Source organism: Gekko japonicus, unplaced genomic scaffold, assembly GCF_001447785.1.
Source record: "Gekko japonicus isolate JY-2015 unplaced genomic scaffold, Gekko_japonicus_V1.1 scaffold129, whole genome shotgun sequence".
NCBI lineage: Eukaryota > Metazoa > Chordata > Lepidosauria > Squamata > Gekkonidae > Gekko > Gekko japonicus.
Genome location: NW_015168049.1, coordinates 113530 through 141082, shown reverse-complemented (window position 1 = coordinate 141082; position 27553 = coordinate 113530). Strand labels below are relative to the sequence as shown.

Below are 27553 nucleotides of genomic sequence, written 5' to 3'. Positions count from 1 at the left end.
GTGAGCAGTACTAGATAGATAGACCTCCACCTTCCCAGACACACTATTTTAAAAGGAGCACCAGGAGGGGGGAAGGCAGTCAGTTGGCAAGTGGCTATTCTCCCAGGGGCGTACAAGGCAGTAATCTGTCCTCATAGGGACCGGGCGTTGGGCAGTGGGAGACAAAGAGGCAAGGCCTCAGATCTTGAAAGAGAAGCTGGGAGTCCTGTCCCTCCCAGCGGGCATTTTGTTGCAAAAAGGGCAGGTGGTGGCGGCAGCAGGCTACCTGAGAGTGTGAAAAGTACGCAAACGGAGAGTGATTTCAGCAAAGCGTACTTTATTCTATCCGGAACAAGACAACTTTGGCCAGCTCACAGGCCGGCTTATATCCCCCGAGAAACTGCCACCCAAAACACACCCCTACTTCCCTATAGGTTATTTACAGTGGCCGAGAGTCCCATAGGCTCTCGGCCGGGAATCTAGCCCCCTGATTGGAGCAGGCTAGGATCCGCATAGTCCATTGTCTCTTGGAGCGAAGCTCGACGTTTGTCTCTGGACTTGTCTGGACTGGATACATTACAGAGTGAAAGAAAAGCCCCTCCATGCAGGTGGGAACTCCTAGGAGGGCAGGGCAGAATAGGGCCTGCCACATGCTCATTGTACAGATGTGACTGTCATTGTCTGGAGGGGCCACCGAGAGAGGGGAAGCAAAATTCCAAGGGCCCTGGTCATGTGATTTACTTCCACATGATGTTTGCTTTGGGTCTGGGTGAAGTAAAGAGGACTCAGAGGGGAACTTTGAGGCCCCATTGTGACTCCCAGCTATGGCTGCCAACTCCAGTCCTAGAGATTTGTGGGTGGAGCCTGGGGAGTCTGGGGTTTGGGGAAGGGGTATAGTGGCAGTAGTCATGTATGGCTATGAGAGTTGGACCATAAGGAAGGCCGAGCGCCGAAGAATAGATTCTTTTGAATTATGTTGCTAGAGAAGACTCTTGAGAGTCCCTTGGACTGCAAGGAGATCGAATCAGTCAATCCTAAAAGAAATCATCCCTGACTGTTCCCTGGAAGGCCAGATAATGAAACTGAAGCTCAAATACTTTGGCCACCAAATGAGAAGGGAGCACTCACTGGAGAAGACCCTGATGCTGGGAAAGACTGAAGGTCAAAGAAGACGGGGACGGCAAAGGGGGAGATGGTTAGACAGTGTCATAGATGCAACGAACATGAAATTGAGCAAACTCCGGAGCATGTCGGGAGGTCCTGGCGTGATGTGGTCCATGGGGTTGCGAAGAATCGGACTCGACTGTGCGACTGAACAACAACAACAGCAACATAGTGGCAAAAAGTCAGCGGGCTACTGTGCCACAGAGTCCAAAGAAGCCATTTTCTTCAGAAGAACTGATCTCCGTTGTCGGGAGATCAGTTATAATTCTTTGAGACCTCCAGGCCCCACCTGGATATTGGCAACCTTACATCCAGTGGAGGTTGGTAACCAAGTCTTGCCTTTCTTAATGCTATTCAGTGAGACTCAGGTCTAAACTGAGGTTCAGCTCGTACCATATCTTCTTAGTGAGCGTACACAGCATCGAGCCAGTAATGCTATTAGAGGGATATAAAACCACAGACAGCAAAGGACTGTGTTTTTCGGCTCAGGCTCGTTTGCTCCATGCCTGCCTCCTTCCATTATGCAACGGTATTGTTTTGTTCCCCTTCTGTGGGCAGCAGCAAGAATTTGGCAGGGAACTGGGGGAGAGCTGAAGAACTGCCCGGCTGGCTCTGTGTGATCGCAGGAGCCCAGCAGTGGCTTCAGCTTGGGCAGGGACAGTAACCCATCGTGTCCTTTCTCCCCAAATGGATCTCTCACTGTGTTTCTTTCCCAGGTCCTTTGGCCACAGCTGCATCAGGGTGAGGAGCAAATGGAGAGGGGGCAGAGAGAGGAAGATGGCACGAGGCCCCCCCGTCGAGCAGAAATACCGGCCCTCCTGGGGCCCGCCTGTGCCGAGCAGGTTGAATTCCTTCTTCTCGGAGCCCTTCTGCCTTCCGTGGCATCTTGCTGTGTCAAGTCTGATTACTCTAATCTTCAACAGGCTTCCACAATACGGAGCCCTGCTCAGAGGTTGGGCATGAAAGCCGCCTTTGTGTGTCGCCCCTGGCAGTGTGCGAGCCGCTTGTTAGGTATATAAAAGATGAATGCTTTACATGCCAGGCTGAGCCATCAAGGGGGGGACTTTTCCACTGGCCACCTTGAAGATCCTGCAGTGGCTTCTCAGCCCTTCCTACGCTGCGAGTAGATGGGAGTGCACGGAGCTGTACGTGTGCACCCTGGATGCAGAATGAGACGGTCTACGAACAGTGGGCCGAGCAGCAGGGACAGATAATAAGGATCCCCAGAAGAGCCATTCCTGTCTTCCACGTGCATACACCTAGCAAAAGCTAATCCAGAACTGTTGGCTGGGGACGCCACCGGATACAGAGAATCATGGGAGCGGCCCATGGGAAAAAGGTAATGATTTTTTGCTCGGTGTTTGTATTCTGGATGAAACGGAACTGCCTAGCAACTCGGGATTAACTCATTAGGACTCCTGATGGGCGAGTGAGGTATCAAATGGCTAAAAAGTCGGATGCTGTCTTGAGCAGATATCTGGAGAGGAGGTAGATCAGCACTTCCAAGAAGTAAAACGTGGCTTTGGCATCCTCTGGATGGAGACCTTCTTCCTGGTCAGGCGGATAAATTAGCCACCTGGCCCAAGAGGCGGGAAAAAGTTTCCCAGAGCCCATCGAGAGGGGGAGTAAGAACAAAAATGGCAAGGGTAGCTATAGTTCAGCGGGGACACTGCAAATATTAGGGGCCAGTTCTTAAAAGGTGCCTTCTGGAGAGATTCATCTGAATAAAGCATTTGATTTCAGTGGGCTTAGACTGGAGTGATTTAGCATCGAATTATACTACTATTTAGGCTGAGGTAGATTCGACAGGGAAAGGCCCAAAGTCACTCACTGAGCCTCGTGGCTGAGTGGGGAATTTGAACCTCGGGCTCTGTGGCCAAACTCAAGCATGCTAGCAGCTATGCTACACTGGCTCTCATTTACCAGTGCCCTGAATCTGACTTATTTGTTTGAACTGTTTATTGAAAGCTTTCCCAGCCGCTTGAAGTGGGGAACATAAAAAGTAAAACAAAAGAACTATGTGAGAAAGAAAACCAGGGAAAGAAAACAGCCCTGTCAGGGAAACCAGGTGGCAGAACAGCCCTGTCAGGGAGGTGTTAGGACTACTGTAGCGTCCTCTGCTGTTCGGCTCCTGGATTATCTTTGGAAGCTTCTAGTGGCACAGAGTGCAGCTACTGATTGCATAACATCATCAGTCTAGCATCTGTGTTAATGCCTAGTTTCTTCCAGGTTTAATTCAAGGGTCTGTTTTGACATATTAGACAACCATCCACTGGCATATCATATTCTATTTACTTTTTCCCTTATGGGAGCCATTGCCTCCATACATGTCTTGGTCATGACAGGTTTCTAATAGACCTTCAAGAGAGTACACCACACTGGGAGCCCAGCAAGACCAAGAGACAAAAGCTTTACCAGGCTTTCATATTCATTTATTTCTGCATTTCTTCCCTGTTTGGTGTAGTGGTTAAGTGTGCGGACTCTAATCTGGGAGAACTGGATTTGATTCCCCACTCCTCCACTTGCTGCTACTGGATGACCTTGAGCAAGCCATAGTTCTGACAAGAGCTGTCCTTGAAAGAGCAGTTCTCAAAATAGCTCTCTCAGCCCCACCTATCTCACAGAGTGTCTGTTGTGGGGAGGGGAAGGGAAAGGAGTTTGTAAACCGCTCTGAATGAAGGGCGGGGTATAAATCCAGTCTCCTCCTCCTCCTCCTCCTCCTCCTCCTCTTCTTCTTCTACATGCATCCTGGACTTTAAGCATGTTTCAAGTCAAGATCTTCACGGCTGCAATTCTACCATAGAAATTCTAAAAGGAACTGATGCTCAGAATGTTTTTTCTGATAGCAGCAACCTGCCATCAATTGATTTCAATGGCATGCCGGTTCATCATGATCATAAAAAGCTAACCAAAACTGCCCTTTACCTTTAGACTAAGTTAGGGCAGAAAAGGCACAGCCTTTTGGGTGGTTAGCCCTGAATGTGAAATTCTTTGGCTTTGAAGATTCACCAAACAGCATACTTGTATTTAGCTTGGAGAAACGGCGACTGAGGGGTGACATGATTGAGGTTTATAAGATTATGCATGGGATAGAGCAGGTAAAGAAAGAGGTACTTTTCTCCCTTTCTCACAATACAAGAACTCATGGGCACTCAATGAAATTGCTGAGCGGTCGGGTTAGAACGGATAAAAGGAAGTACATTTTCACCCAAAGAGTGATTAACACATGGAATTCACTGCCACAGGAAGTGGTGGCGGGTACAAGCATGGACGGCTTCAAAAGGGGAATTAGATATGCATATGGAGCAGAGGTCTATCAGTGGCTATTAGCCACAAGGTATAGATAGGGACTCTGGGGCAAGTGATGCTCTGTCTTCTTGGTGCTTGGGGGGGCAACAGTGGGAGGGCTTCTAATGTCCTGGCCCCACTGGTGGACCTCCTGATGGCACCTGGTATTTTTGGCCACTGTGTGACAGAGTGTTGGACTGGATGGGCCTTTGGCCTGATCCAACATTGGCTTCTCTTATGTTCTTATGTTACTTAAGCTCACTTTGGTGGCTAGGGTTAAAATGACATGAGAGTTGGGTGTTAATGTCGGTTAGGTTTTAATTACTCCCCTTTGAAGAGACTGTGGGTTTTAAGTTGAGAACGATCCTTCTGAAAGTGGCTAGAAGTCAAAACTGCAGGTTCTAGTGATTCTTAACTTCTCTTGCCTAATGATACCCATCTTCTAGCTGCTACCGTATGAGATCATTATGGCTTGGCGCTGGACCATCTACTCGGGCTACAGGAGTCGAACTAATATATTGCACTGCCCACTTTAAATGTTTTAAATGTTTTAAATTGTTTTATTGTATTGTTTTATACTGCTCTTTATTAAGTCCTGACTTATTTTTAAGATTGTATTCTGTTGGTTGGTGTGAGCCGCCCGGAGCCCGCTTCTGGGAAGGGTGGGATACAAATCGAAATAATAAATAAATAAATAGAAGTGATACTTCTCCATGTATTGCTTCTGAGTGAACCTCTTGATCTATGCAGCTGCTATTGGAATCGAAATTCTGGATCCGTAGCATACCTGATTTGGGGCAGGCAGTTCTGAGCTAGGACCTGAATGGAGTTATTCCTACAGAAGGATGGTGTGGTGATTCCTAGCCCTATCGTATCATGCCACTGAGTAGATTTCAGCTATTTAAAATATTTGTACCACACCTCCAGTCTAAGGAGGCATTGTCCAACTGAAGTGGAGTAAGAAGAACATGCCGTTGAGTCATAGACAACTCATGCCAACCCCTTTCATGGGGTGTTCGAGGCATGAGATGAGCAGAGGTCGTTTGCCATTACCTCCCTCCACGAAGCCAACCCTTGGTGGTCTCCCATTCAAGTACTAACTGCAGCCAACCCCTCCTTAGCTCCCAAGGCCTGTCAGGCTCAGGCCAAACTGGGATAATTGGGGTGCTTCTGTTGGAGGAAGCACCGCATAAATTGTAAGAAGGTTGGTTGGATCTGCTCCATTTGGGGTTAACTGAACAGCAGGTCAGTGAGCCTGGATTCCCATCCTCCTGATCTGCCTGGATCACATTGATTGTTGCGTTTGTCAATACGATGGCCCTCCAGAAAGCAGAAGAGGAGAAGGAGGAGGACAGTGGTGTGAGGGTGTGTGGAAAAACCAGTAGGTGTGAGTTTTAGAACAGAGAAGCCCATTTGAGAATAGGTGAGAGTTGGCTTAAGATGACACAATTTAAGGTGCAACATCTCTTCTTCCCTCCCCTCCTGTCCCCCCCCCCATTGCCTCGTACCTGATCCTTTTAACTGGAAATGCCAGGGACCAGACCTGGGACCTTCTGCACACCGAGCAAGTGCTCCGCCCCTAACCCACAGCTCCTCCCCTAGCAGTAACAGGAGGAAGAATAAACTCTTACTCCAAAGTGAAAATCACAGCGTTTAGTCTCAGAGAGTTGATCCCACAGTTCCACGGTTGCCATTATAACGAAACTAGCAGTAAAGCCCGTTGTGGAAATAAATACAACGGGATCTAGAAAGAGGCTCTGGGGGAGTGCTCTGGCTTTGGGCAAACAGTGTCTTTTTGCTGTGGTGACCTCAGCAGGGTATAATGGCAGAGTCCACTGTTTTCTCCAGAGGAACTGATCTCTGCTCCCTGAAGAGCAGTTGTAATTTTGAGTGATCTGTAGCCCTCACCTGGAAATTGGCAACAATTGTTACCCAGGACGAAATGGCTGGTTTGGAGGGTGGAGTCTATGGCATTCTACCTGTCTGATGTCCCACCCCTCCGCAAACCCCACCCTCTCCAGGCTCCACCCCTCAAATCCCCAGGAATTTGCCAGCCTGGAGTTGGCAACCCCATCGCCTTCACAGCTAACCATCAACCTACCATTATCTGCCCCTTTGACTTCAGCTGACTTCCGCCCTCCCTTCTGCAGAGCAATTGTAATTTTGAGTGGTCTCCAGCCCTCACCTGGAGATTGGCAACAATGGTTCCCCATGAAGGACTGAGTGGTTTGGAGGGTGGAGTCTATGGCATTGTACCTGTCTGAGGTCCCACCCCTCCTCAAACCTCACCCTCTTCAGGCTCCATCCCTCAAATCTCCAGGAATTTCCCATCGGGAGTTGGCAACCCTATCAGGATTGGCCCCAATATGTTTTCTTCCAAAGGGCAAAGTAGGTGACTGGACCAAACTAAGTTGCCTACCATCAGGCACTGAGGGGAAAGTAGGGTTGCCAGCTATAAGGAGGGAAATACCTGGAGTGTTGGGGGGTGGATTCTGTAGAGGGCAGCATTGGGGGGGGGCGGAAGGACTCAGCAGGTATAATGTCATAGGGTCTACCCTCCAAAGCAGCCATTTTCTCCAGGGGAAACTGATCTCTGTCATCTGGAGATCAATTGTAGCAGTGGGAGATCTCCAGGTCCCACCTGGAGATTGGCAACCCTAGGGGAAAGTCAGCTGCACAGCAGGGGGTTGAAGAGAATGGTTTGATGGGTGCTGGGCCAAGATTGGCAACAATAGTTCCCCAGGAGCAAATAGCTGGGTTGGAGGGTGGAGTCTATGGCACTGTAACCTGTCTGAGGTCCCCCTCTCCGGCCTCCACTCCTCAAATCTCCAGGATTTTCCATACCTAAAGCTGGCAACTTTATCTCCTCCCCTCTCAGTAGCCTCTTATTTTGCCTTAAATTGGTTTTGATGCCAGCAGAGTGAGAAAATGCCAGAGGCTCTGGGTGGGTGCCTCATCGTAAATGCACCAAACAATTCCTAAAGATTTGCCAAAACACTACTCTGTCGATAAATTGCAGCACTTTGAATTAGCACCAGAGCTTTAAGAGCTCTCCAGCTGTCACCTGGAGACTGGCAACAGCTTATTTGGAGGGTGGGGAGTATGGCATTGTATCTGTCTGAGGTCCTCCTCTTTCTCTTTCTCTTCCTCCTCCTCCTCCTCAGACCCCACCCTCAGCAGGCTTCATTCCTAAACTATCCTGGAAGTTTCCAACCTGGAGTTGGCAACCCTATGTCCTTTCCAGGCAACCAGTTTGAGGTGTGGAATGCAGTGAAGTCCAATCAGCTTCCATATGCAAAAGACCTTGAAGGTTCCATATGCAACTGACATTCCAACTGCCTTGCGGGGAGGGGGGTGAGTTTGAGGTGTGGAATGCAGTGAAGTCCAATCAGCTTCCATATGCAAAAGACCTTGAAGGTTCCATATGCAACTGACATTCCAACTGCCTTGCGGGGAGGGGGGTGAGTTTGAGGTGTGGAATGCAGTGAAGTCCAATCAGCTTCCATATGCAAAAGACCTTGAAGGTTCCATATGCAACTGACATTCCAACTGCCTTGCGGGGAGGGGGGTGAGTTTGAGGTGTGGAATGCAGTGAAGTCCAATCAGCTTCCATATGCAAAAGACCTTGAAATGCTGGGCGGGACTGCACAAAGCAGCCAGTCAACCCAGCCAGCGTCTTCTGACTGACAGTTCAAGCGTCCATACACTAAAGGGGCCAAATTTAGAATGTTCATATAGAATGTTCTTACTCAATTATATATAAGGAGAGATGTTTAATGAAATGTTCTGACTTGCCCTGAGCCCGCTTGTGGGGGAGGGCGGAATATAAATCAAATGAAGTAAATACATAAATAAATGTTGTGGGTCCCAAATGCATCTGTGCTTCACCTATAAGCAGGGGTCATTTCGTAGAAAAAGAGGTGCAGGAGCTCATTAGCATAACACATTAGCACAACTCATTTGCATATGCCACACCCCCTGACATTGCCGGAAGTGTGTCAGAAGGCAACACCCACCGCTCGGGCTCCACTGGACTGTTTTGGATTGCTAGCTTTTTTGGGGGGGGGACATGCGTAGATCTGTCCTAGCAGAGGAGGGAGAGCTTTTACCTGAATAAAACTTGGTCTTAAAGGTGCCACTGGACTGTTTGGGGCTGGGGGGTGCTCTGCAACTTACCTGGCTGCTTCTTGCTCTGACTGAGGGCTGCTGGGAGCAGGGGGTGGGGCTTGTGGCATGTGCCTGCCCCCCTGGGCTCTTTACTGCCGGAGCTTCGCTCCTGTGCACTCCTGCAGGAAATTACCCCTGCCTATAAGCCACATATTGACTGGCAAACCTCATCTACAAGTTCCAGGCCAAATTTAGCTATAAAAATAAATGCCTTGTCTTGATTTGAGCTACTCCACAGTTCCTTCAGATCCTCATAGCAAATGAGCTGAAATGGAAAGGCTCCTGCCGCCTCTGCTAACTGTCTCTGTGTTGCAACAACTGGGGGGGGGATGCTATAACTGCTAGGGATGCCATCCTCCAGGTGGGACCTGGAGTTCTCCCAGAAGTAGAACTGATATCCTGATCAGTAAACCCAGATAAAATGGCAGCTACAGAGGTAGGGATGCCGGCATGGTACAGCGGTTAAGAGCAGCGGACTCTAATCTGGGGACCCAGGGTTTGATTCCCCACTCCTCCCCATGAAGACTGCTGGGTGACCTTGGGCCAGTCACCGTTCTCTCAGAACTCTCTCAGCCCCACCTACTTCACAGTCATAAGGTATTTTGGAGGGAGGAAGGGAAGGAGATTGTAAGCCACCTTGAGACTGCTTAGGTTAGAGATACGTGGGGCATAAAAAAACCCCCCTACTCTTCTTCTTCTACCTCTTCTCCAAGTGGGACCTGGAGTTACAGCTCAACTGCAGACTACAGAGATCAGTTCTCCTGGAGAAAATGGATGCTTTGGAGGGTAGCCTCTATGGCATTGTACCCCACTGAGGTCCCTGTCTTCCCTAGACCTCACCCCCAAATCTCCAGGAGTTTCCCAGCCTGGATCTTACAACCCTCCCATCCCATGCTGGTGACCAGGGGGGAACTAGCAACCTTATGCAGAGGGTCAACTCTGTGTTATATCATAGAGTCTAGGTGAAATCCCTCTCCAAACTTCCCCCTCCACAGGCACCACCCCAAATCTCCAGGAATTTCCCAGGACGGAGTTGGCAACTCTAATAACTGATAAAATGTGGAAACAATACTGTCTGTGTCCAGCCTGAATCCGTTTTGGCACAGTCTGGAACCACTGTTTCCTAGCTTTCCCCAGCAGTTGTTTCCCCTCTTTATTCTGCGGCACCCTTTTAAATGAAAGAAAACATCTACAGTTTCCACCACCACACACAGCTACCTAACCCCATTTCCTCACCTTTCACCCTTTCCTCACTTGTGGCGCATTCCAACCCCTTTATTTTATTTAACTCAAGGCTTTGCTACTAAACAAAGAGACAGACGGAATAAGAGCCATTATCCAAGAGATGAACAATTTCCTCCCCACTACAAGAATGGCAGTTCCTTATTTTGGAAAAAGGACTAAAAAGCAGACAAGAGGGCCGTGTTTGTGGGAAGCCAAACAGAGGACAGCTTTATAGCAATCCAGGCCAGGAACAGCCTCTTCCATTCAGGCTGAGGAGAACCCTGTGTGGTTTCAGGGGGTTAAGCAGGCCGTGCCAGCCACTCAGACAGCTTGGTCGCGTCTCCGTTTAGGACCTGGGCTGACAGGACTATAAACGAGGAGATTTCTAAAAGCCTGATCCTTTCACATGCCCTTTTTTAAAATGTGTCTCCTCAGAAGCAGTGGCTGGCCCTGAAAGAGCCCCCCCCCCCCCAAGAGGACGGAAAGGTGGGTTTGGTAATTGATTTTCCGGCTCGTAGAGCTCAGTTTGGCTCCTGCTGAGCGTTTGACAAGACGGAAAATACTGTTCTGTGACCTGGCAACAGGTAGAGGCAGCGCCAGCAGCTGGGCAACCTGGGTAGCTGCCCAGAGTCATTAGCCTGTGAAGGGGGCCCAGGCTAGGCCAGTTGCTGCCAGCCAGCGGGACAGCTCCATTTTGTTCCCTTCTAAACTCTTAATCACAGGAGTGGACGGCCATTTATACTGAGTCAACTGGAGCTTTAGAGAGCGTTGGGTAATGGTGGACAGAAAAATTGAGGTAGCATCCACTAGGGTTGCCAATCTCCAGGTGGGGCCTGGAGAACCCACCAGAAATACAACTGCTGTCCAGACCTCAGAGATCATTCGTTCTGGGGGGGAATGGCAGCTTTGGAGGATGGACTCTATGGCATTATACCCTGTTAAGGTCCCTCCCCTCCCCTCCCCTCCCCACACCCCACCCTCCTCACCCTCCCCAGGCTCCACACCCAAATATCCAGTGATTTCCAAGCTGGAGTTGGCAGCTCTAGCCATCCATGCACTGTAGGATATTCCATTATTGTTGCGTTATAGGAATCCCTTGTAACTAAATTTGTGGACAGGACAATGCAGTTGTTACAGCTCAGCAATAGCACTGTATCTGGAGATGGATGCATGCCGCCTAAGAGAAAGCCAACGTCCAAAGACTGCAGAACATTTTAGGTGATAACACATCCTTGTTTTGTGAGAATCTAGAGACGGGGTGGTGAAGTGACCACTTGTGACAGCATCACAAATGGCATCTGAGGCCCATGGTGAGGTGGGGTGGGGGATTACCTCCACAACAGCAGATTGGAGACTAATGATAAATATGCCCTAGGGATGCCAGCCTCGGGGATCCCCCAGGATTACACCCCATCTCCAGACTAGAGCTCAGTTCCCCTGGAGAAAATGGATGCTTTGGCAGGTGAGCTGTATGGCATTGTACCCCAATGAGGTCCCTGTTCTCCCCAGGCTCCACCCCCCAAATCTCCAGGAGTTTCCCAACCTGGATCTGGCCACCCTACCCCTCCCCATCGCCCACTGGTGCCCAGGGGGGACCTGGTATGCCCCTTTTGGGCTAAGCAACAGGGCTGGGGCAGGAAAAGAGGTGGCCATTTTCTCCATTTAAAGGGAGGGGGGAAGACTAACAAGATTTTGAAGTACACCCTACTGCCTTTAGCATGATCTATCCCAGGTGGCCAAGTTGTATGAAAACCTAGGCTGGACAAACACTTAACTGAAGGTTGTGCGATAATTGAGCTATAGCAGTTGTTGACAAGTATATTTTCCTGTATAGTCAAGATTATTCCGTTGCGTATGAATGCTGTAGCACCACTATAGTGTAATATCCAGTGTGTTGTGGATGCAGCCCTAGTTTAGACAGCCCAGAATTTGACTTCATTTATACCCTGCCTCTTTCCCCAGCATGGACCCAAAGCACTTTTCCCCGGTTAGAGTGATTCAAAGGTGGAATCAGCTGCCTAGGGAGGTGGTTAGCTCCCCTTCACTGACAGCTTTCAAGAAGAAGCTGGATGAATATTTGTCAGAGATGCTTTAGGCTGGTCCTGCATTGGGCAGGGGGTTGGACTAGATGGTCTGTATGGCCCCTTCCAACAATATGATTCTTACATTAGCTGCTGTAGATTTTTCAGGTTGTATGGCCATGGTCTTGGCATTGTAGGACCTGACGTTTCGCCAGTAGCTGTGACTGGCATCCTCAGAGGTATAACACAGAAAGACAGAGTGCTCTCTGTGTCTCTGTGTCTTACATTGTTTGCCTTTCCTCCATTTTATCCTCACAACCCTGGGAGGTAGGTTAGGCTATGAGTGTGTGGTACTTTCTGCACTTGGATCTCATCTCTGGTTTTATCAGAGTTCAACTCACGATACAATACCTTGCATTTATCCCTGGTTATAACAGCATCCGTTTATCCCAGGACAAGTGTGGGGCAAAACTGGGGTGACCTCAATATAATGTGAAAACAAAAAAATACCTCGAGATAATTACAGGGGTGAATTTGAATGTAGTATAGAATGCAAGTTCGGTGAACCAGGATTTAAGATCATGTGTGGAAAGGACCAGAGACAACCTGTCTCTCTGGGGGGGAAATGTATCTCATTGTGAGAGCAAAAGATAGTGAGAGGACTGGCTTATTGCCCCTGAAGGTCACTTCTTTGTTATAGAAGTCCCTCCGGAGGCCCACTCTAAGTACAGATCAGGTGTACAGGAGCTGATGCGTTTTCCATGGTAGGCATGAATGAGTGATCTACTTCTACGCAAAGCCTGCAGATGGCAGTGCAAGAATTTCATTGTTTCTATGTCTAAACTCTCTCTTTGCTTTGGCCTCTCTCAGTAAAAAATCTGTCCTCACGCACTGGTTATGACTTCTGTTCAGTCTGAGAAACAGAACTGTGTGTTATGGAGCAACATGCTGGAAATACAGTATGTCTTTTGGGCTGCACATGTGTTGAGGCCCATTTCATGTTGCAGTCATGTGGAGCTATAGTTCTGAGGTCACGGTGCACCTGGTGTACTTATGGCTTGCCCAAGTCTGGCTTGCACAGGCTGATAAAGGTGGCAGGAAAGTAGATGGTCAAGGCTCAGAGGTCGATTCGGGGAGGGATCGCGGGGGATCGCAGTTCCCCCAGGTGAGGTGCGGGGGGCGGGACACATGACGAAGCCCCGCCCTCCGCTTCTGGCTGCCCCGCTTCCAGCCCTCATTCAGCCAGGACGAGGCAGGAGAAGAGGGAGGGTAAGTTGCTTCCTCCCTGCCTCTCCCCACCCCTGCCTGCCTGGGGCCAGGGAGGGCCTTGGCAGGGCTTCCTCGCACTCCCGCCGGCCTTGCAGGTCCACCGCCGGGCCTTATGATGTCAGGGGGTGTGGCATATGCTAATGAGTTATGCTAATGCGTTCCCCTAGCTCTTTTTCTACGAAACAACCCCTGTCAAGGCTAACACTGTAGGTTTTTTGATACCTTTCAGTTCTATGGCTCTCTGAAACCTTGGATCCTGATTACCATTTTGGGTCATCTTCTGGGCATGGAACGGGGTGACTAGGGGTGTGGAGGGAAGTACTTGTGAATTTCCTGCATTGTGCCGGGGTTGGACTAGATGACCCTGAGGCCCCTTCCAACTCTATGATTCTATGACTTCTGCTGATGGATGGATTTCCATCAGCTGAACGAACCTTCCTCACCTTCTCCCTCTCCCTGCAGCCTGAAATGCTGTTCCTACCTGCAAGAGGGATGTGTCAGCAGAGGAAAGGGGGAGTGGGCAAAAACTGACCCCCTTCTGTGAGCAGATATCTTCCATGGGGTCCCATCATGGGATAGCTAGAATGGTATGGTGGAGTATGATCTGGGGGACCCAGTTCAAATTATTATTCTGCCATGGATGCTTGCTGGGTGACCTTGGGTCAGGCAAACACTCTCAGCTGAATCACAGAATTGTTGATCTGAGGATAAAAGAGTGTTGTGAGCCTTGGGTTGCCAACTCTGGGTTGGGAAATTCCTGGAGATTTGGGGGTGGAGCCTGGGGAGACAGGGTTTGAGGAATGGAGGGAACTAAGCAAGATATAATATGATAGAATCCACCTTCCAAAGCAGCCGTTTTCTCCAGGGGAACAGATCACGGTCGACTGGAGATCATTTGTAATTCCAAGAGATCCCCAGGTCCCGCCTGGAGGATGGCAAACCTATATGAACCTATACGAAATAAACCTGAGGGAACTTCACTTAGCACGGAGATCTTGCGCCCAGTCCCTTGTCGAGGGGATCACTTATATAGGACAGTAGCTGACAAGGAGCTGCGGTGGCTCAAGTGGTTAAGACGCTGAACTGCAGGCTGTGGAAGGTCGGTAGTTCAGCAGTTCGAGACCCGGGTGCCGCATGACGGAGTGAGCTCCTGTCTCTAGTTCCAGCTCCTGCCAACCTAGCAGTTCGAAAGCAAGAAATTGCAAGTAGATAAATAGGTACCACTTCGGTGGGAAGGTAACAGCGTTCCGTGCGCCTTGGTGTTTAGTCATGCCGGCCACATGACCACGGAAACAACTTTGGACAGTGCTGGCTCTTTGGCTTTGAAACGGAGATGAGCACCGCAACCCTAGAGTCGGATTCGACTGGCTTTCGAGCAAGGGAACCTTTACCTTTACCTTTAGCTGACTAACAGTCATTGCCAAGGACATGTGAAAGGGGGAGGGATGATTTTTCAGGCAGAAGGGATGGGCTGATAATAGGGGAGGGGCCTATATATTGCTGAAGCCCTTATTGTCAGGTTGCAAATCATCTTCGTATACCCTGCGTGGAGATACACATTACTGTGTCCCTCCCAAGAGGGCCCTGCCAGTGGAGGCCAGGGGGCACCAGTCGACAGACAGAGCGTGGAGACAGATTTTGTCCTCACTGTAACAGGGGTCTTGCAGAGCTGCTCTTTACTTCTCCCCATGGGTGTGAGAGACCTCCAGTTACATCAACAGGAGAAAATGAAGACAGGGAAAGACTCAGATGAGGAAGCAAATCTCCCGGCTTGTGACCCCAGCGACTGAGAATCAATCATGCTCTTTTCGGCCTTAGCCTCACCTTTTCATCCGCCTGATCCCTTCTCGGGCCATCTTTTTTGGTGCCACTACAGTAGGGTGGAATGTTGGAATTGCTATTAGGCGTTTCCATTCCAACCTCCAGGTGGGACCTGGAGACCCCCCAGAATTACAACTGATCTCCAGACTCTTGAGATCAATTTCCCTGGAGACAACGGCTGCTTTGGCGGGTGGACTTCATGGCGTTGTACACCACTGAGGCCCCTCTTCTCCCCAAAGCCCTGTCATCCCCAGAATCCACCCCAAAATCTCCAGGAATTTCCCCATATGGAATTAGCAACCCTGAACTGCTTTTATGTAAACACATCATGGATACATGAATATTTTATTGTTCCTTAAAGCAAGCCCCCTAAGTACAACACATGTAGGAGTGGGCGTGAAAGTGAGCATGCAGCCAGCCACATCCTCAACTCACAAATGAGCGTGTCGGACCCCACCATGTTCTACATGCATTCATTTGAATGTGGCCTTGGTGCCTATGCATATCCCAACTGTGCCTGCCTCAAGTCCATCCTAGTCACCAGGCACTGGAGGAGAGGAGAAGGATGACGTAAGCCACTGTGGGTCCCCACCAGTGTTCCCTCTAAGCCGAGTTAGTGTGAGCTGGCTCACAGTTTTTTAGCCTCTGGCACACACATTTTTGCCTTCGCTCAGGAAGGAGGGCCCCAGAGCAAACTATTTTATGCAGGAGCCCAATCGCTTGCTCACAACTTTAATGCCAGTAGCTCACAAAGTAGAATTTTTGCTCAGAAGACTCCACAGTTTAGAGGGAACATTGGTCCCCACTGGAGATAAATGAACCAAATAAACAAACAAACAAAAGGCAGCACTTCTGATCTTATCGACCTACAATTTGTGTACCCACATTTGGATGAGCACATGCTGTGTATGTCCTCCCTCTCTCCCTCTGCATACATTCCTTTGTCCTGCATATGTTATAACTGCAGGGCTACAATGTTATTGTATCAAGCCAATACTGGGCCGGCATCAGCATACCCTGAGGCGGGGCAGCTGCTGGGGCCCAGAGCAATTGCCGGGGCCCATGGTTTACCGACCTCCCACCTGCATACCTCTCCTCCCACCGGTCTGTGTACCCTTCCATACCCATTTGCATGCAGGCATCCCATCAGCCATGTTTCCAGCTGTCTGGCCAGGGCCCCCGAATACCGGGAATGGGCACTGAGCCACTAGTTGATGTTGTTTGCCATCAGGTTTGGTACCTCTACAAATGCATGATGGGAGACACTGGCAAAGGAGCATCTTGCCCTAGTGCAGGGGTGGCCAAACCTGCTTAACGTAACAGTCACATAGAATGAATGTCAGATGTTTGAGAGCCACAAGACGTGAACAAATATTACACACACGTTTTGTTTAGTGCCAGTTTGGTGTAGTGGTTAAGTGCACGGACTCTAATCTAAATGGCCAGGGTCCAGCATACCTGAGGGACCGCCTTGCCCCACATAGATCCCAAAGAGCACTTCGGTCGGGGTCGCTACATCGCCTTGCGATCCCGGGCCTGAAGGAGGCCAGGCTTGTGGCCACTAGGGCCAGGTCCTTCTCGGTGGCGGTTCCTATCTGGTGGAATGAGCTCCCGGAAGAGATCAGGGCCCTGCGGGATCTGTTGCAGTTCCGCAGGGCCTGCAAGACGGAGCTCTTCCGCCAGGCTTTCGAATAGGAGCCGCCGCCGCTACCACTACCACCAACGGGGACCATTCCCACAGCACCGCCGGAGGTTAAGTGGCTAATAATATCAGGGGGCCACAGTAACCTCCCCTGGAATTGATAGGGTTGTGTAATACTGGAGAGAGGGTTTTTTAGTCACGCGTTCCCATGTATAAATTGTTTTAAATTGTTTTATTGTATTTTATTGCACTTTTGTGCCCTATGGTTGTAAGCCGCCCTGAGCCCGCTTGCGGGGAGGGCGGGGTATAAATGAAATTAAATAAATAAGCGCTCTCTCAGCCCCACCTACCTCACAGGGTGTCTGTTGTGGGGAGGGGAAGGGAAAGGAGTTTGTAAGCCACTCTGAGACACCTTTGGGTAGTGAAGGGTGGGGTATAAATCCAATCTCTTCTTCTTCTTTGTCTTCTTCTTTATTGGAAAATATGCAAATTTGCTTTTTATTAACAGTAAATTTGACTGTCTGAAAGAGTCACATGCGGCGCCCGAGCTGCAGTTTGGCGACCCCTGCCCTAGTGGCTGGTAACTAACCGTGGCACACATTACAATGCCAGGGTGACAGAATACTGTGATAATTGTCTATAGATGAGAGATTGTGGTCACTGTCAATATGAAATCATCCCTTTTGGGGGGGAAGCCTATCAAGGCCTCCAGCTTGCTTTTGCTAAGCCCTGCTGGGAGCTAATTTCAAAACAACACCCCCCCCCCCTATGATTTCTCCAATTTTCCCTTTTCCTGCCCAGCATGGAAATTATGGATTCCTCTCCCCCCTCCCCCCCCCCAAAAGTTAGCTCAGTAGTGCAATATTACAGCAAGAGTTCAATTGTCTGACAAGCATTACGCCATCTGATACCTACTGAAATCTACTATGTTGAAGTCAGGGAATAATGGTAATATAATCTTTGGACATCATTTAAAAGAACCAGATGCTGTGGCAATGCATTTAGGCATGTGAGCAGGAGATGGAAACAGGAAGACCGAGGGCATACTGACAAATGGATTAAATTTTATCTCTGTTGTTGTTTTAATCCTGGCCTTATCCTGAAAGTTCAGGATAGGTTAAAAGGCATTTAAACCAAATAACATCCCCCAAAGTAATGTTTGTGAACTTATTATTTTTTTTGTTTCGTTCCAATGGAGAAAGAGAAAATTAATTACTCAGACTACTCTAACAAAGGGAGTTCTGACCTCTTGAAAGCTTATATCCCTCAAATCTTCTCTGTTGGAATCCAATCTACCTGTCAAACTATTCCAGAGAATCAACCCAGTAGTTTTACGTTAAAGTAAAAGCAAGGTTAAACAAATATGGGAATCGGAAACAGAAGTGAGGGATTATATGTATAAAACTGGGATTATGGGATTTGCTGTCGGTCATGAGGCACAGAAATCTGGGGCAATTCCCTGTGCCTTGTGTGTGAGTTTCCCTCTCTCTGCCCATTATGTCTGCTGCCCAAGTAGGCTGAGTTTCAGGAGCCAACTGAAAATGTTCCTATTTATCCAGGCATTTGATGGCATGTAGGATCATTTTCCTGCTGCTTTCTGCTTGTGAGTTTCTTTGATTATTCTTTGTTCTTATGGGGATTTTGCTATTGATATTTTGATGAGTTAAGTTTGGCTATTGATATTTTGATGAGCCAGTTTGGTGTAGTGGTTAAGTGCGCGCAGATTCTAATCTGGGGGAACCGGGTTTGATTCCCCACTACTCCACTTGCACCTGGCTGGATGACCTTGGGCAAGCCATAGTTCTGGCACAGCTGTTCTTAAAAAAGAGCAGTTTCTGTCAGAGGTCTCTCAGCCCCACCTACCTCACAGGGTGTCTGCTGTGGGGAGGGGAAGGGAAAGGAGATTGTAAGACGCTCTGAGACTCCTTTGGGTAGTGAAGGGCGGGGTCTTCTTCTTCTTAACATTGTACTTCTGACATTGTTGTATGCTACCTCTTGAAGGTCCTGGGTTGGATAGGCAAAATGTAATTCGTTTTAATTGGTAAAATGAATGAATGAACGATTGTTGCATAGAGAAGGTCCTGGCTCAGACCCTGGCATCTCAAGTTAAAGGGTCTTGGGGAACAGAACTGGGCGATACCTCTGGAGACCTTGAATAATTGCTGCTGTCCGTTAGACAGTAGTGAGCTGGAGGGACCAATGGGCAGGTCCTTATACCAGATAGACAGCTGTCATTCAGGCCCAGCTATCCTTCACAGTCCCAAGGAGAGTACACTGTACTGAATCAAAGATGATGTCAGGTAGGACTGCCTGAGCCAAACACATTTTCAAACCCTTTCAAGTGTGGCTTTTTAGGTTGCGGAAGAAATGGGAATGGAATGAATAGACAAATCCCCCTTTTGCACTTAACAAGTGTGGGGGGGGGTGTTGCAATTAAATCCACATTTTTAAGTTATGCCAGCGGTGGGCAAAGTATTGAACTTAGATTGGGAGGGGCGGTTGTGTCCAAATCCCTCCTCAGCCGTGGTGCTTACTTGGTGACCTTCAGCCAGTCGTCTCAGCTTAGAGCCTACTTCACAGGATTGTTGCGATGATAAAGTGTGAAGCCACCCTGGTCTACAAAAAACCATAAATTCATCACAAGTGTCTGGAGAGAACACCAGCAACCCCTGGCAACTGAACTTTCAAACAAAAATGATCCTCCCTTAGCGTTAGCATCATTCTTATTTCTCTTTCTCTTGATAACTCTCCTGCAGAATTGACTCGTCTCTTAGGGTGACTTATCATACTGTGACATTAAGCCATACACCTGCCAACCTGCACAAAGAGGTGGATGTCAGTCAGCGCTCGATGATTTCACAGTCCTTGTACACCGGAGAGCCTTCCAGCTGAGTGCCAAGTCACAGATCTCGGTGCCAAGCACTGATGGATCTTCACCCTAGATATAAAAAAGAAAGCAGTGCTACATCAGTGACAATCATCATCACAGACTGCTGTTGTGTTTAGAATGCTTCAAATCGTCTTTAGCAACTGTGGTTTCAGATAGCCTCACAAGTTCTCAGCCTAGGTTTGCCAAACTCCAGGTGGTTATACAAAAGTATGTAGCACTGTGTATAATAGATATATGTTTAAGGTAGCGGCTACCTGATAGAACTTGAGAGATATGTTATCCTAGATAGGTTACTATGTTTGCCGCAAGGGTTCCGATGGGACCCTAGAAATCATTCTGCTATCTTAAGAGTTTTTGTGCTCACAAAGAGAAATTATTGCTCCTTATGTCCTTTATATACATCACGGTCCTTGAAAAAGATTTATTCAGAACAGTAAAGTACTAGAGTCCGGTGGGACTAGTGATTGTGATACTGACAAGGTGCTGTCTGAATATTTGAGCAGAATGTAAACCTGCACTTTGTTGTATTGTTTGGTTGCAACTTATTTTTGATAATATGTGACACCGATATTTACATAACATTATAGAAAAAGGGGAAAAAAGCACAAAAATTGATCTACCTTAAACATATACATACTTTTGTATATCTTCCTAACACTGTGACCCTCAGTTTTTGCATATGAAACTCCAGGTGGTGGCTGGAGATCTCCTGGGATTACAATGATCTCCAGAAGACAGAGATGAGGAGAAAATGACCACTTTGGAAGGCAGGCTCCATGACATTAATACTCCACTGAAGTCCCTCCCCTCCCCACCCCTCTCTCCACCAGTGTTCCCTCTAAGCTGAGCTAGTGTGAGCCAGCTCACAGTTTTTTAGCCTCTGGCTCACACATTTTTGTCTTAGGTCAGGAAGGATGGCTCCAGAGCAAACTGATTTCTGCAGCAGCTAAATCGCTCGCTCACAACTTTAATGCCAATAACTCACAAAGTAGAATTTTTGTTCACAAGACTCCACAGTTTAGAGGGAGCATTGTATTTCCCAACCCAGAGCTGGCAAGCCTATCTCAACCTGACCCTCATGAGACACTTGTTCTAGTGGTGCATTTTGGGAAATGGTTCAGGATCTCATGGGCAGTTGGGAATGTGCTCATTTCAGACAATCAGATATCACAGTTAAGGTTCCTACTACACAAAAATAACATATGAAGGGCCACCACAAGTAAGCGTACCATGTCCCTGTGATAAAATAGCATTGCAAAGCGAAACAAAGGATGTTTGGAAAGAAAAGTACTGTGATGTGTAGAAATAGACTAATACAAGCAGGGACCTGTGAGCAACTAGTGGGGTGGAGAAATCCCACCCTCTCGTGTTGCCGCTTCTTCCTGTGGTTTCCCTGTAAGATAAGGAGTTTATTTAAAACAAATAATTAAATATCCAGACACAGGACCTCAGTCACCCTCATCGCCACACCTCCTCCCTTTCCTGCCACCTTCACAGTCATTGCCTCAGTTTCTCCTCCGTGTCCCTGCAGTTCCTGCTGCCTTTTCCTGTTTATCAGGGTGCTAAGCAACTTTCAGAATCGCAGCTGAGATCTCATGTTGAAGTACTGCAAGGTCTCAGGTTATCCCCCCATAAGGTAAGGATTTCATTTTTTAAAATGCTCCTAGTGTTTTCCCCCTCCATTTTCAGATTTTAGTGCGAACCTGGGGGCTGTCCAAGGCTTGTAGAAATCTCCTGCCTATCACATCATGGCCTGGTTTTCTGTATCTTTCAGTCCACTTTCTAGGGTCTTTGTTCAGGATTAGTTATATGATGGCATGAACCTCCTTGGGAGCAAATACCAGCACACATTTGTTATTGTTCAGTCGCACAGTCGAGTCCGACTCTTTGCGACCCCATGGACCAGCTCCCGCCAGGCCTTCCGGTCTTCCGCCGTCCTCTGAAGTTTGCTCAACTTCATGTTCGTTGCATCGATGACACTGTCTAACCATCTCATCCTTTGCCGTCCCCGTCTTCTTTGACCTTCAATCTTTCCTAGCATCAGCACACATACAGGAACCAATTTATAGGGATACAGCCTGAGAAATTCAACTGGGCACTTTCTACCTCCTGTCAAAGATACATACACCTAGCAACCCTGAACATCCCATTGTCTCAAGCATTGTCTCATCACTGTAGGAGTATCAGGATATAAGGACTCTATCCTGAGACTATACATTATTAATGCCCCCAGCTGTGTCTGTGATAGCACAGACTTCCTGAGGAAATGGCAGCCCATCAACCATCTCCAGAAAACAGCATTCTAGCCACCATGGATGTTGAGTCTCTGTACACCAACATCCCCCATAAGTAGGACTACAAACCATTAGATACATCATCCCTGACAACACCACAGCAAATCTCGCCACTGAACTCTGCATATTTGTTCTCACCCATAACTACTTCAGGTTTTGTGAGAATTTATACCTCCAAATCAATGGCACAGCCATGGGCACTCACATGGCTCCACAGTATGACAACATTTTAATGGCAGATCTAGAATAGCATTTTCTGAACTCTTACCCATTGGCAACTCTCTTTTACTTGAGATTCATTGATGACCTTTTTATTGCTTAGACCAGGGGTGTCAATCATGCAGCCCGCGGGCCAGATCCGGTCCCTGCAGGGCTGGTATACAGCCTGCAAGTTCTTGCATTTCCCGGTCATTACTGCTGCTGTGTCACCAAAACCTCTCTTCCTGCTTAGGGAAGCAAGGGGGGGAGGAAAAAGAGAGCGCATGTGTGCACAACAGAAAAAAGCTCCTTCCTGCTTCCTCCTCTGGGACTGCCGCTGCGATGCCTAGGCTATCTTCCTCCTTTAGGGAAGTGAGGGGGAAGGAAAAAGAGAGTGCACACACGCACAGCAGAGAAAAGCAACCCTAAAGCCTGCTCATTCTCTCATGTGATTTATGACATTATGTATCAGCAATGCCCTTCTACCTTCAGAAGAAGAAGATGATGATGAAGAAGAAGGTTTCCTGTATCATTACCAATGCTGATTTCTCCACAGCTACTACCCCTCTGCATATCTCACCTGATCCAATTAAGCCTGCTATGGTCATTCACTTGCTATTGTCATTTGACTGCTAATACCCCACCCTTCACTCAGAATCTCAGAGCAGCTTATGATCTCCTTCCCTTCCTCTCCCCACAACAGACACCCTGTGAGGTAAGTGGGGCTGAGAAAGCTCTGAGAGAATTGCTCTTGAGAGAACAGCTCTGAGAGAACTGTGACTGACCCAAGGTCACCCAGCTGTCATCATGTGGAAGAGTGGGGAATCAAACTGGGTTCTTTAGATTAAAGTCCACTGTTCTTAACAACTACACCAAACTGGCTCTCAAACAAACAGGCCAGTCCCTTCAACAAAGAATTAATGGACATAAGTCTGACATTAGGAACCATTAGGCTTACCAAGTGGCGGCGGGGGATCCGCATGTCTTAACAGGATCCCTGCTGTGGGGACGGCGACACGCATTGCACCACTGTTGCCAGGATGTGACACAACACGTCGCTCTGGCAACGGGGCTGTTTGGAGTCCCGTTGCCAGAGCGGCGTGTAGCGTCACATCCTGGCGACAGCGGTGCAACACGTGTCGCCACCCCCATGGCAGGGATCCTGTTAAGACATGTGGATCCCCCACCGCCACTTGGTAAGCCTAGGAGCCATAATGTTCAAAAACCAGTGAGGGAACATTTTAACCTTCCAGGGCATTCAGTTGCTAACCTAAAAGTAGCAGTTCTCTTACAAAGGAATTTCAAAGGGAGATTAGAAAGTGATTCTACTGGATTGCAACTGATAATGAAGCTCAAGACAATGCATCCATCTGGATTGAATCGAGACCTAGGTTTCCTGTCTCATTACCAATACTGATTTCTCCACACTTATTACCCCTCTGCATATCTCACCTAATCCAATCATGCCTGCTATTGTCATTCACCTGTTATTGTCATTTGCCTGCTAATGTCATTCGGCATCTGAAATCACTCTACTTTCCAATATATAGGACAGATGGACTCCCATTCTACTGTACCTGGAGAAGTGAACAGTAACTAAGGAAAACTCATATCCTGCAAGATAATTAAGGGCACAGCTACACCACTATTGTATTTATTTGACACATTTATAATACCATTTTGCTCCCCAGACTTTCAAGGTGATACACAATCTAAAATATTACAAGACAAAACTAAGGAACAGTAAGACAGTAGAAATTCTCTCAGGCCATCAGTGGTCTTTCAGGTTCAGAAAGCATGAACTCCCTGGCCTGGGCTACTCTTTTCTGCCTTCCTTCAGGAAACATGGTTTTTGAAAGCCAAACTACATGTTACAATGCTTTCCTCTAACCCAATTTTAATTCAGATAATCACATGTCAGGTGCAAGGGAACTCATTCCCCAATTGTACGGGGTCCCAATTTGGATAGGGAGGGAGAAGGGGTTTCAGCTTTCCCGCTGCACCATTTTCATGATTCAGAATGGGCCTGGGGGCATCATTTGTCCCATGGGGGGGGGGGCTTCTCTTCCCACATTGTGGTCCTGATCCAAACTGGGGCATCGTACACATGGATTAATTTATGTGTTCCCTCACACCTGATATATGACTTTCTTTTAAAAAAAAGTCAGATCAGGAAAACCCACACTCACTCCACATGTTACAACTGTAATGTGTAGTTTGGCCCTAAAAAGTCCCGGAGAAGGTGTCTCAGCTGGGCTGCCAAGTAATTCTTGGTGTCTTCCACAGGTGGTGGCCGGAACTCCCTGGCTTAGGTTCCTTCTGTCTGCTTCACCGGCGTAGAGTTCAGGGGGGCGCAGGGGCGGGGGCTACCTCCGAAATTTTCCGGGGGGGTCTCAGCCTCCCCCGGGGCTTGAAGAGAAGCCTTTTCATTCCCTGAGGGACCGCGATCCCTTCCCTGTGCCCACCGGCGGGGGGCTGAGGGGCTTGCGCCCTCCCCCCCCGAAATTTCCACAGAAGCCCCGCCCACCCGCCACGAAGGAAGCCGCCCGGCCCCAGCCCCGCCGAGAGCGGCCGTGTGTGGGGGGGGTGCGTGCAGCTAGGCGGTGGCGGCTGCTGCCACCGCCGCTGCCCTGGCTCCACCAGGAGCAGAGCGGCAGGACCGGACCGGCCATGGCCCGAGCTGCGAGCGTCTGCCTGCTGCTGGGGGGTAAGCAGGAGAGCAGGCGTGGGGCCCACCCGGTGGGGGTGGACTGGGAGCTCACCTCCCCCCGTGCTATACACACTCGTGGCTCCCTCCCTCTTCAGACTGGGTTAAAAATGACTACGTGCAGCTCCCCACGTGGAACCTGCGCACCCCACCGCCATCCACAGAGACCAGCCAGAGCTCCACCGTAGAATGGAGGGAGGGCGTTGGGAGGAGGGATGTGGACGGGCAAAGGACCCCAAGAACCAACCAGCAAAGAGAATCGCGCAGAGAGGAAACTGGGAAGAACCAACCAGAAGCAAAAAGAGGTGGGGAACAGAAGGCGGGCAGGTTAAGATGCGTCCGGCTGTGAAAGCGCGCTCTCCTCAAAGCGGCTGAGGTGGCAGTAACGGCACCCTCGTCTCTCGTAGAAGAAGAGACAGGAGGGGGGGGGAGAGGTACATTAACATTAGCAAAAAACGAGAGGATGTTGCAGCCGTAGGTATGCGTTCCCGGATAGCTCCCCCAGATCTTAGCCCTCCAAGCACTCCCCCTCGCTGCTAAAGTCCCTCCCTTTCTTCTCCTCTGCTAAAACAAACACAGTTGCTTTCGCTTTCACTCTCAGGCTACCTTTGGCTCTTAGCAAGAAGCGCAGGAAAAGCAAGAGGGGCTTTGGCAACTGGGGAGGGAGAGGAGAGCTTCTCCCCACAAGGTGAGAAAGTTCTCTTAAATATACACCAGTGTTGGCTGGAATGTTACCCTTCTGTAGCGTGCTTTGGTTGGTGCCGTTTCTCTAGTCACGTCATTTACATGTGTAAGTTAATTCTTCTGAGACGGGAAGCTCATAATGTGGAGAAGCCGCCGCTCAACTGGCCTTAGAATTGAAAGGTGGAAATCCAACCTCCGCCAATTGCCCTCTTGTATTAGTCCGTGTAGAGTCGCCAGGCACTCTCCTCCTTTTAAATAGTTCCTTTAACTACACACACCGCATGCCCTCTAGTCGTATCTGTCCTCTGGCCGGGATTCCTTTTCTCACAGAAGGCAGAAGTGCCGATCGATGTCCGAGATCTGCCTCCACTCTCACTCCCAGTTCAATCGAGGTTCAGCTGTTGCAGCTGTTGCTTTGTGCCCCGCCTTGGAGGCGATGCCTGGCGGTTCCCCACCGCCTCCCTGCATACTGAGAAAGGTTTTGCAACCGTAGTGCCAGATGCTCCCAATCAGTACGGCTACCTTTATTTTTGTCAGGGCTTGTGCTTTTAAAGCAGCTGCACAAGAGAAAGGAATGTAGCTGGCGAAGGTGTTCCTTGAACTGTGTAGATGGAAGTCATGGGGAAGCTTCTAATGCTGCATTTCTTCCTATCAAGTAGTAGTTACAGACACAGGAGCCCTGCCAGGAAAAATGTTGACAGCCCTACTTCAATCACACACAAAACGTCACTTTTTAAAAAAGTAACTGAACTCTTGGAATAGCCTCCAGTATGACATTTGTCTTCAGCCTCAAAGTTTATCTGCTCTTGTGGAAGGTGTGTGTGAGTTCAAAACCTCTCAGCATGGCTCATAAGGCTGTGGGAGCCCAATATACTTACAATGTCTTTTAACAGCAAAAATCAATGTTACTTATTTAGGGATATTAATAAAAAGAAAAACAAATTCTGACTTATTAGGCTAGCACATCAACATTTATATTATTTTTTAATGAGTAGCTACATAAAATCAAACAAAACCTTCCAGTTAAAATCTGAACCCAGAACCTCCACACAAATAGTTGATTAAAGTCCTTTCACTACAAGTCTTCTGGCACTTCTAAGATCTTCTGTCTGATTGTCTTTATCTCATCAGGCACTCACACACTAAATGGTAATCATATGGTGAAAGGATCTGTTAAACATCTTCATTATGTTGTATGCTAATTTACTGGTCACCTTCTACCTATACCTATGGACTGGTAACTTCCATTTCAATGTATCTGAAGAAGTGTGAGTGCACACAAAAGCTTATACCTTGAATTAAACTTTGTTGGTCTTAAAGGTGCCACTGGACCCAAACTTTGTTTTCATATACTAGTGGTTAGCCTTGTCCAAGCGGCTCCCTTCTGGCTTAGCTTTTCCCTTGCTTTCCCTCAGCCCTCTTTCTCTGTGTGCCATGGTCCCAACTGGAATTGCATCCCCATGTACTTGCAAATTCAGTTTCAACGTAGTACTCCCACTGAATGTCTGACAGCTCCCATGGCACACACAGGACCTGTAAACTGTGCAAGGCCCTCGGGTATGGTTGCCAAGCTCCAGGTTGCACCTGGACATATTCTGCTATTACAGGGGTGGCCAAACTTGCTTAACGTAACAGCCACATAAAATAAACATCAGATGTTTGAGAGCCGCAAGACATTAACAAATATTACACACACGTTTTTATTGGAAAATATGCATATTTGCTTTTTATTAACATTAAATTAAACTGTGTAGGGAGCCACATGCAGCTTCCGAACTGCAGTTTGGCTACCCCTGTGCTATTATAATTGATTCCCCGATGATCAAGGTCAATTCCCCTGGAAAGCATGGCTGCTTTGGAAGGTGAACTCTATGGCGTTAGACCCTGCTCAGGTCCCTCCCCTCCACTCCCCAAGCTCCATCCCCCCAAATCTCCAGGTATTTCCTAATCTAGAGCTGGCAACAGAAAAAGAGGAAGGGGAGACTGGATTTATACCCCTCCCTTCACTCAGAGTGGCTTACAATCACTTTCCCTTCCTCTCCCCACAACAGACACCCTGTGAGGTAGGTGGGGCTTGCCCAAGGTCACCCAACTAGCTGCATGTGAAGGAGTGGGGAATCAAACCCGGTTCTCCCATATTACAGTTGCACTCCTAGCCACTACACCAAACTAACTCTACCCTAAGGCATTAACTGTGTCATGGGA

General features: G+C 48.5%; 1 protein-coding gene across 1 annotated transcript in view; it reads left to right on the top strand.

Annotated features, from left to right (window-relative positions):
* The first annotated feature begins 2423 nt into the window (after positions 1–2423).
* The window catches only part of FAM107A (family with sequence similarity 107 member A), a 123988-nt gene continuing 98858 nt past the window's right edge, over positions 2424–27553 (top strand). The window contains exon 1 of the mRNA XM_015414330.1: positions 2424–2482. Coding sequence (XP_015269816.1) covers positions 2459–2482 — 24 coding nt within the window. The 5' untranslated portion in view covers positions 2424–2458. The remainder of the gene's footprint in view (positions 2483–27553) is intronic.